A 10,121-nucleotide genomic window follows, 5' to 3' on the forward strand; every position below is an offset into this window, starting at 1 on the left:
GAGGTCACTAGTACGATTTAAATCTTAGTGTTTTAAAGTTTTTAGGGGTCTGTCCCAATCAGATTATTGAAACTCTTCAGGAGGCATTTGATTTGTGGGATGAATTCTGGAGAAAATTTTAGAAATTTATAACAAAGTTATGAAGTATCTGTTCAAGGTAACTGGTGTATACCAGTTCCCAATTTTTATTCAGCAACTGATAAGACTAAATGTTGGTGAAAAAACTGGATCTTAGAGTAAGTAGGTGATACTTGGCAATGTGTCTGTCAGAGCATAATCAGTGGAGTGTACAGACACTGTGTCACTCTATGTGGATGGAGAGGTAGCTATATGTTTTATAATGCCTAGGCTGAAGTAAATTGGGGCAACTTGATTCCAAGACATTACGGGCATAGATAAACCAACCACAAATCATTTTGGGGATCTAAGTTTTCATATCACATTGTTTCCACTCCTATTATTTGATGACTTCTAGTTTCATCTTGTAGGGGTCCTCTTTGGAGACAAAGCAGTATGTGTATAGGGAGACGTATAGAACTAATAGTTGGATTTATAACAGCATATACAGATTAACATGTGGAAATCCAATTTTGTGTGTGTATTTTCTACTTAGATTTACCAGAGGGAACTAAAAATGGGTTACACACAGAAGTCTGTGGAAGTTGATGTGTTTGAACTACAGGATTGGGCCTCTGGCGGGATAAAGGGGAAAAAACAAGGGAGGCCAGAAAAAGAAAAAACAGAAAATTATATTTAAAATAAGGGAATAATTAAAACCGTTTTTAAAGTGGTAATAACATGTTGATCAAAGATGGAGTTTGGAATCTGAGAGACAGAGCAGTACATAATGAAGATGTTTTTTACATATAGAAGTTATGCAGGTACAGGTAAATCAATATAATTATTGAGTATGTTTAGTGTTGTGCTTGCACTCCTGCAACCCTGGGCAGTGAAGTGCAGAAAGGTTACTTGACAGGTCAATTCATGGAGCAATGTGGGATACTAGCAGAAAACTACTTGCACTGTCACAGAGCTACCATTTTTATTTATTTTATTTTATTTTAAGCATAGCAAATATATTGATTTAACTATGGAAATCTATTGATGGGAGACAGATGTGTGGATGCACGCCTGCTCCCACTGAAATAAGCAGCTATATCACAGTATAATTTTTGTGTCTAGATCAGGTCTAGGTAAAGACACTGACTGAGGCAATGAATGGAGGAATTGAGCTAGAGCTGGAGGTAATTAGGAAGTTATAGAAAGGAAACAAAAGTCAGAGGAATCATGGAACTTGAAATCACCCATGGCAACATTAATGGAATGGAATAAATGGAAGAGTGAGAGCCAGGCAACTGCCAAGAGGAGCCAAAAGGACAACAGATGACAGCCACACACTGGGAACAGGGAGAGAAAAGAAGATTAAGGCCTTATCTAAACACATTTGTTAAACCAGGACCAACACCTGTGTGGGCTAAAGTTGCCACCTGTCTGGGTTTTTCTGGGACAGTCCGTTTTTTGGCTTCTATGTCCAGGTGCCATTTAGGGGTGCCAGGTGCCCGGTTTTCGACCAGAAAGTCCAGTTGAAAAGGGGACCTAGCAACCCTAAACAATGGCATCCAAACCAAAAGTCTGGTTACTGCAGGGCCAGAAGAGGCGCCAGGTCAATAACCTGTGTCAGCCCCTGCTCAGCTGGGACTATCTCCTACCTTCAGGCAGGCTCCTGGAGAGGATCAAGCGAGCAACAGGAGTAGGCAGGGAAAGGCGTGAGTGACAAGGATGGACCTTGGGGGAAGGGGATGGAGCCTCGTGGAGGGGGTGGAGCCTCTGGGAGGAGACAGAGCCGAGGGTGGGGTCTTAGGGGCCTAGAAAGGTGGCAACCTTAGTGTGGGCACTCTTATTTAAGGTGAAGAGTGTGGCTTATTTTGGTTTAGCTTAAATAAATCCTTAACATATTTAAAATAAACTGAAATATGCCTGGTTTAAACTGAAATTGTCCACACAGTCTCTTGCACCAGTTTAACTGTATGAGTTTAAAATAACAGTAGGGAGGAGCTAGAAATAGGAGACAGGTCCACAAAAAAGAAGGCAGAAAGGGAAAGTCTAAGGGATAGAGACAGGTTTTTCTTAGAACAGGGAGGTAAAGGGACATGACAGAGGTTTTGGATCAAGGTTACCTACTAAGATCTGAAACGGGAGCTGCAGAGTAGCAGTGGAGATGGGAGAACAGGAAATGGGGAAAGAGGTGCCTATTTTGGCGACACCTACTTTCCACCCCCCTCTTCCCTTTTTCAAATGTCACTGTGCTTAGCTTTCTCCCCAGATAGTTTAACAAACCTGAACTCCATTGATATTTGTGTAGGGTCTTCACCACTCCAACAAGGGCCAAATTATATGCTAGGATTTGAAGAGCCCAGGGGCACATGCGCTCCACCCAAGGCATAGGTGAAAACTTAGGAAAAAATATTCCTTGTCTGCCTTTTCTCCTCGTTCTGTGTGTTTCCATGAAGCTAGAGAGGCGCTGTCACTTCCAAACCATGCCATTTTGCCGGAATCAGGGGCTTGTTTTTACCACTAACGGGGGAGGAGGGGAATGTACTTTTGACACAGCACATGTGGTGGTTGGCAGTCACTGCTGGCAGGGCGGTGGGGCCCGGCCGAGCCTGGGACTCCTGTGGTGACACTAACACACACACACATATGCCTGCCCTGGAAAGCTGCACAGTCTCCCCCACTGCCAATGCGCAGCCCTGGGGCAGCAGCCGGGCACCCTCACGGCTGTGGGGGGAGGGGACAGGCCTTCCTTTCCGCGGCGGCGAGGCGGCGCTCGGCAACGTCACAGAGGGGACGCCACCAGGCCCCGCCCTCCACATTCCAACGTGCCGAGGGAGTGAGGTAAACAAGGCCCCGCAGCCCCGCCCGCCGCGGCCCAGCAGCTTCCAGAAGGGCCGCGCGCGGGGTAGCGAGGCGGGGCCGCCCACAGCAGTGGCGCAGCAGGAATTGCCGCCCTCCCGCCGCACTGCGGGAGGGGTGATGCCCCTGTTTATTTTTGCCCGGGCGGCTCATCCTCTCCGGCTGCCCGAGCGCGGCCGCTCCCCGCCCTGGCCCCGGCCCCGCCTATAAAAGGCCGCCTGCGGGGGGCTGAGGATGCAGCTTTACAGCTCCGTGATCACCCACTACCCGGCAGCGGGGGGAACGGCGGCGGCAGGCGGGGCGGGCGTTTTCAAAGTCTCCCTGCCGGCGGGGCCCCCCTCTCCGGACGCAGCGGGCCAAAGCCCGGCCGCCGAGAGCCCCGCTAAGGAGAGTGTGGTGCCCGGAGGCAGCGGAGCCGCCATGACTGCCTTCTCCTCCTGCCTAGAGCTGATGCCCGGCGGGCCCGCGGCGGGCCCGGGCGGCAGGCAGGCGGCGGCCCCGCAGTACAGCTCTAGCGCGCAGATCACCGTGAGCCGCAGGAGGCCGCTGGAGAGGATCGTGCCCATCCGCATCGTGCAGCGCCCCGAGCCCCCCGTCGAGCTGGCCCCGGCCTCTCCGCAGAGCCGAGCCTGGCTCGAGGGCATCCTGGAGAGCATGAGACAGGCCGGCGGGGAGGCGGAGGCCGCCGCAGCCCCGCACCGCCCGGAGGAGCCCAGCAACCACAGCCTCCGCCTCAGCGAGCACTGCCAGGCTCTGCAGGCGGCGGCCAGCGCCCAGCCCGGCCCGGCCGCCACCTGCGGCGGCGAGGAGAGCAGCGGCCAGGCCCTGCCCCTGCCCTGCTCCCCAGTAGCGGAGGAGGAGGGCCCCAACCCGAGGAGGACGCCGGAGCGGAGTGAGAAGCTGGCTCTGTACCTGGCCGAGGTGGAGAAGCAGGACAAATACCTGCGGCACAAGAGTCGGTTCCGCTTCCACATCATCCCTGACGGAAACTGCTTGTACCGCGCCGTTTGCAAGGCGGTGTACGGGGACCAGCGGCTGCACAGCGAGCTCCGCGAGCAGACTGTGCACTACATCGCGGACCACCTGCACCATTTCAGCCCCATCATCGAGGGCGATGTGGGCGAGTTTCTCATCGGCGCCGCCCAGGATGGCGCCTGGGCCGGCTACCCTGAGCTCTTGGCCATGGGGCAGATGCTGAACGTAAACATTCATCTCACCACGGGCGGCAGGCCAGAGAGCCCCACCGTCTCCACCATGGCCCACTACCTGGGCCCTGAGGACCCGGCCCGGCCCAGCATCTGGCTGAGCTGGCTCAGCAATGGGCACTACGACGCTGTGCTGGACTGTGTGTGTCCCAACCCGGAGTACGAGGCCTGGTGCAGGCAGACTCAGGTGCAGCGGAGGCGGGACGAAGAGCTTGCCAAATCCATGGCCATGTCACTGTCTAAGATGTACATCGAACAGAACACCTGCTCCTGAGACTGCCTAGTCTAGGGGCTCAGAGCCCTACTCCAGGTCAAGAGAGACAGTTTGCATCGGCCATGGTGATGATGCCTTAATTCTTCGTAAAGCGGCGGTGCCGGAGACTGAGGAGCCTCCCTACAATATTAAACTGGGATGGGGGGGGGGGTGAGAAATCCAAACTTGTATTTGTAATATTCTCTTGCATAAAGTTAGCCCTGGATTGTTTGGAAGCGGTTTCTCCATGTATATTTGTGGGGGGGGTTTTCCAGTTCTCTATTTTCTAGAAGAATGTATTTTTTGCACATTATTTTTTTTAAACCGTTACCTCCATCTCCTACATCTCATGTTGGCATCTGGTTTTCAGCTGTGCAGCCAAAAAAGTTTGTAAGAGGTTTATTTTGTAAATAAGGTTTATGATATAACAGTTGTCTTTGTGTTTTGCTGTGATTTGATCCATACAACTTAAGCAACCTAATGAAATTGGTGTTGGCCAGTTTGAGTAGTAGCTGTACCGACTTTCCCTGGTCGATGGAAAGTAAATAAACTTTAGCTTAAACCATGGTTTGCATAAAAGTTCAGAAAACTTTTAAATAGCTACTTCAAAAAGTTTTTGATTGCCTCAAGCACAGAACAAGTCTTATAAGCCAGTTGGAATGTAGCTATTCATGAATGGTACAGGGAGCAATTGTGACTCTTCTGTATTTAATTACTGCTTAGAGTAAATTGGCCTCTGGTTGCTTGGGTGACTCACCCATTGTTCCATTTATTTTTATTCAATTGTAATAATAGAAATTTAATATAGAATGTTGTGATAAGATAATAGTTTGTAGCTTTGGCAGGAATTGGCTGTATCTCAGTATTTGGGTTTCTGAGGGTTTTTTGTTAAATGCCTTTTCTTTGCCCCTTGGCACTTGCATTGCATCAGCAGGCTGTTTATCACAACATTTTACTCCTTTTGATGGTTTTTTTTTTTCTTCTTCTTCTTCTTCTTCTAATCAAGAATATAATGCACTGTCCTATGTTATGTAAAAAGTATTTAAACCGAGACTTGTATGGTTTGCTGGGTCAAACATTAAATGTTTCCAACCTGAGAGCTATCTTCTTTAATCTCCTGTTTAACTTTAATTTGTTAGACATATTTATTAAGTAATGCAGTTTGTACTTTTTTATTTTGTAATATTTTGTGATTTTTTTTTGAATTACTACTGTACTTGTATAATAGGAATATTCTTAGCTAAAATTGAATGAATAAAGTGTATAATTTTATTTGGTTTCTCTTTACATTCTTGTTAAGAGTTGCATATTGCTGTTTGTTTATATGTTTACAGAGGAATATTTTGTCTCCTGCACAGTCACATGTGGTGGGAGGGAACAAAAAATTACTACAAAGATTCTGGTTTGGGGAGGGGAATGTAAAAATACTGTATCTGCAGGTTTAATAAAACTTGGTTTTTGCATAAATAGCTTAAGCTTTTCAAACTTAAGTAATTGAGGTATGCTACAATATATCTTATTAGCCAGATTTTTTGTATGCTATGCTGATAGTTTAGTGCCTAGCCAATAATGCTAGAAGACCATTCTTAGGCAGACACTTGTCTTTTGATGTGCAGCACAGTTACTAAGACTAGAATTGAGAGATGAAATGGTTCAAGTCAGAACAACAGCTGCAGGATCAGTAGCAAGTAACGTGTATGTCTACACTGCAATAAAACACCATCTGCAGTTGGTCCAGGTCAGCTGACTTGGGCTCATAGGGCTATAAAATTGCAGTGTAGACCTTTTGGGCTCTGGAACTCTCCTCTTAACAGCAACTCAGAACCTGGGCTCTGGCCTAAGCCTGAACGGCTACACTACAGTTTTATAGCCTGAGCTCTGTGGAGCTGGAGTCAGCTGAGCCAGGCTAGCCACAGGTGTTTTTATTGCAGTGTAGACCATACCCATTGGGTACTTATTCTCTACTCTACAATTCCATGGCGCTTGTCTTTTACAACTGTGACACTACAATGTAGACTAACTTCCTTCTGTCTTTAGTCAGCTGATGAACAAAGATTAGAATTCTACCAGTTGATGCCAGTCCACTTGTGTTTCATCATAAACTTTAATGAATCTCCTGCAAGGAGATAAAATTCTGAGCTACGTAAGCTCAAGGCAAAAATGTATGCACACATATTTAAAAGAAACAATAAAACATTAAAGTGTAAGAATGATTACTAGGAACAACTAGATAAGATGGCAGACTTTAAGGATGCAGACTAACACGGCTGCTACTCTGAAATATTGAGTAGTTCATTAACAGTATCTAAATGATTTTTTTAAAATTATGATAAACAGCAGTTGATGGTCACACAAAGAATGATCAGCTATTGGTGTATAGTGAGTTGAGTGCAATATACTGAATAACATATCTAACAAAGCTACTGGAAGCATTCCATGCCTAAACAATTGATAAAATCCTGAGTTTCCTTTTAGGGCCTTTAAAATCAGAAGTTGTCAGTTTCAGCTCTGCTGTGATATAGCAATTGCGGCTAACTTGGAAGTCTCTAAAGGAGTAGAGGGGTACGTAAGCTAATAAAGGGGAACTTACTGTGTATTGTGCATTTTTGGAATAATTTCTATTAAAATATAAATTGTATACCGCTCAATTTGTGCCTAACTGAACAGTACATTATTGATTCCCCTAGGGACCAGTTCCAACCATTCCTTACTGCTGTAGTTCTGATGTCACAACAGAGCGCATGCTGGAGTGTCTAGGAGATGTGAAGTTGGGGAGGTTCACTTTCAGACTTGGCTATTTTAAAAACTAGTTTGCAATGACATTTTGCATATATTGCTGAGGTAAACTGAACTTTGATGTTTATATTTGCAATTCATGTTAAGTGTGCATCTACTATAAAAGAGGTATTTGAGTTGAATGTGAAGACTGAACCCCCACAAATTAGAGACACAAACATTTTTACCTCCAGTGTTTCAAATTCAACCTGGACAGTGAGACCTCTATGCTTGGAGTTCTTTGCCACTGTAGCTCTGCCAGTATCCTGCACCAGCAAAGTGCTTCTGGGGACAAAAAAGTGCAGTTTTGCTGATACAGTAGAATCTCAGTTACGGACGCCTCAAGAATGGAGGTTGTCTGTAACTCTTAAATGTTTGGTTTCAGAGTACCAGCAGGAGAGTGGGTTTGGGGGGGGGGGGAAGGTGAGAAAACCTGGATTTGTGCTGGAAATGGCACAACTTGATTATCATACACATTGTAAGCAGAGTGATCACTTTAGATAAGCTATTACCAGCAGAAGAGTGGGGTGGGGGGAGGTATTTTTTCATGCTTTGTGTGTATAAAAAGATCTTCTACACTTTCCACAGTATGCATCCGATGAAGTGAGCTGTAGCTCACGAACGCTTATGCTCAAATAAATTGGTTAGTCTCTAAGGTGCCACAAGTACTCCTTTTCTTTTTTCTTAAACGTTTGTAACTCTGAAAGTGCAATTCAGGCTCCAGATCCAGCAGCTGATGCTCCAGGCCAGGTTTCAGCAGCTGAGCTCCCTACTCAATGCCTACATGAGGCTGGCAGCCCCAGCAACTTGCTGTCAGTGGCTGCTCCTGCATGGGGGCCAGGACGGGGAAGAGGCAGCCGAGAGGTACCTATCTTTAAGATGTAATACAGACACAGTACAGTATTTGGGTTTTTTTGGTTTTGGTGTCTGCTGCTGCCTTATTGGTTACTTCAGATTTCACTTGCAGTCAGTCCGTAACTCTGGTGCTCATATCTGTGAGGTTCTGCTGTGTAGCTATATCTACACTAGGGGCTTTTACCACCACATTATGTCAGTCAGGGATCACACCCCTGACAGACACAAGTGTATAATGTTAAAGCTGTCCCGAGTCAACTAATTATCATTCTCATTTCCCACTCCCACCTTTATGTAACATCCCTAGTAATTTAGGGAGGACAAATGCCTTTGATCGCACCTGTGTTTTTCTGTTGTCTTCAGTTAACTATTAGTGCAACCCAGTTAATCTGCAGTTAATCCATACTGCAGTCTGCATCTCCTGTCTGGAAGTGTGCATGCCACTTGCACCCACAAGCATGACCAGGGAGAGCTGCTGGTGAGCCTCATGCCCATCCCAGTTGACCGGGCTGGGGGCGTACGGTCATGCTAAAGGAGTTGCCTGGGCCGGGCACTGGCTCCTGCGACCAGCGGCCCAACATGCTGCTGCTTTCGCTGCTGTAGTTCCTGGTAGAGCCCTGCAGCTCCACCCATATCCGCTTTAAATCCATGCATATACATTTTGTATCCACGCAGGGCTCCAGCAGTATATTATTTCTTGTTTGTACTTTTCTGTGCCCTTAGCATGTTTAACAATTACAAGTGTTTGTGATTAGTATGTTGGTAATGCGAGCACAAAAGGAGGCATTGGATCAACTTTGGCATTGGGGATCACCAGTGAGTGGCATTTTTAATAGCTACCAGAGTGATTAGTGAGCAAAAAGTGTGTGGGTGTTAGAATATTTAAAAGGACAACAGTTTTGTCAGATGTAATGTAGTCAGAATATTGTAACTCCAAAATATCTTTGAGATGGGACTTAAGTTGTGAACAGTTAAAAGAAGAGAAACTTCTCAGTTCCAGCATTTTAGTAATACTTTAATGTGTTTCATAAAATGTAGAGTATATATGTAGTACATGAATGAAAGAGCATAAAAGTGGCTTTTCAGGACCTGGTTCACTAATTTGTGGTCTGTTTTTAAAATAAGCATAGCATATCTGCTGAAAGAAGACCATATTTACATCACATAGTATACACTGCAAATTCTATGATTCACTAGTCCTGGGGAAATTTTGTGCTACTGCAGCACAGCAGAAAAATGCCCCCCACCCCCCAGATTTTCTTTGCTTCCTTGCAGAAAATGGTTTCTGTGGGGAAGCTGTACCAGTACTCAATCACCCCTCCCTGGCAGCTCAGACCCCTCTGTTTGGTGGGGAGGAGAGGTAAATTACTGGGGGGAGGTGGGTCTGGGCATTAGTCCCAGCTGGCAGGGGGAAGAGAACAGAGACAGAGTTCCCCCTTCCCTGCATGGAACAGCTGGGGCTGGGTCAGATCAAGCCCCAGAAATTTCCCCTGGCTGCAGGAAACTGCATTTTGCAGGGAGCCATCTGGGGGGTGAGACTCAGTGGGGGTTGGGCAGACAGGAGGAGCTGCTTCCTGTACAGTGATCCCTCCCCCACCTGTGCACCCAGAACCCCCTCCACCCAGCCCCCTCCGCATCAGGAGCCACCTGCACCCAGACCCCTCCCTCCCCCACCACCAAGCCTCCCAAACCCTCACCCCCTGCATCAGGAGCCCCCCATACCTGGACCCCCCCCCACTGAGCCCCAACCAGCTGAACCCTGACCCCCCCCCCCCAAGCCCTTCTCCTCCACCTCACTGAGCTCTCACCACCTTCACCTGGACTCCCCTGCAGAGTCCCATTCCCCCTGCACCCAGAACCCCTCACTGAGCTCCTTTGCATCCAGATTCCCCACTGCACCCAGACCCCCTGCAAGCTGCCTGCACCCAGAGTGTGCCACACAGAACCCTGGTACTCTTGAGGGAATTCTGCACCAAACAATTTAACATTCTGCAAAGTTCTGCATATTTTATTTGTCAAAAATAACACAATATAATCACACCATTTTCAATTATTTGCTGACAAGTATTTTGAAATAAATTACCAAAATAATTGAAAATGGTGTGATTATATTGTGTTAT

At 46.9% G+C, this 10,121-nt stretch overlaps 2 protein-coding genes across 2 annotated transcripts in view; one reads left to right on the plus strand and one right to left on the minus strand.

Moving 5' to 3' along the window:
- C2H10orf67 (chromosome 2 C10orf67 homolog) overlaps positions 1-4,148 on the minus strand; it is a 159,577-nt gene extending 155,429 nt beyond the window's left edge. Inside the window, exon 1 of the mRNA XM_074946078.1 lies at positions 3,826-4,148. The gene's annotated coding sequence lies outside the window, so the exon portion shown is untranslated. The remainder of the gene's footprint in view (positions 1-3,825) is intronic.
- Positions 2,972-5,373, plus strand: OTUD1 (OTU deubiquitinase 1). The gene has a single exon (XM_074946080.1). The coding sequence runs from the start codon at positions 3,148-3,150 to the stop codon at positions 4,390-4,392; it is 1,245 nt and encodes a 414-aa protein (XP_074802181.1). The 5' UTR covers positions 2,972-3,147; the 3' UTR covers positions 4,393-5,373.
- Positions 5,374-10,121: the final 4,748 nt, after the last annotated feature.

Source organism: Natator depressus, chromosome 2, assembly GCF_965152275.1.
Source record: "Natator depressus isolate rNatDep1 chromosome 2, rNatDep2.hap1, whole genome shotgun sequence".
Classification (NCBI taxonomy): domain Eukaryota; kingdom Metazoa; phylum Chordata; order Testudines; family Cheloniidae; genus Natator; species Natator depressus.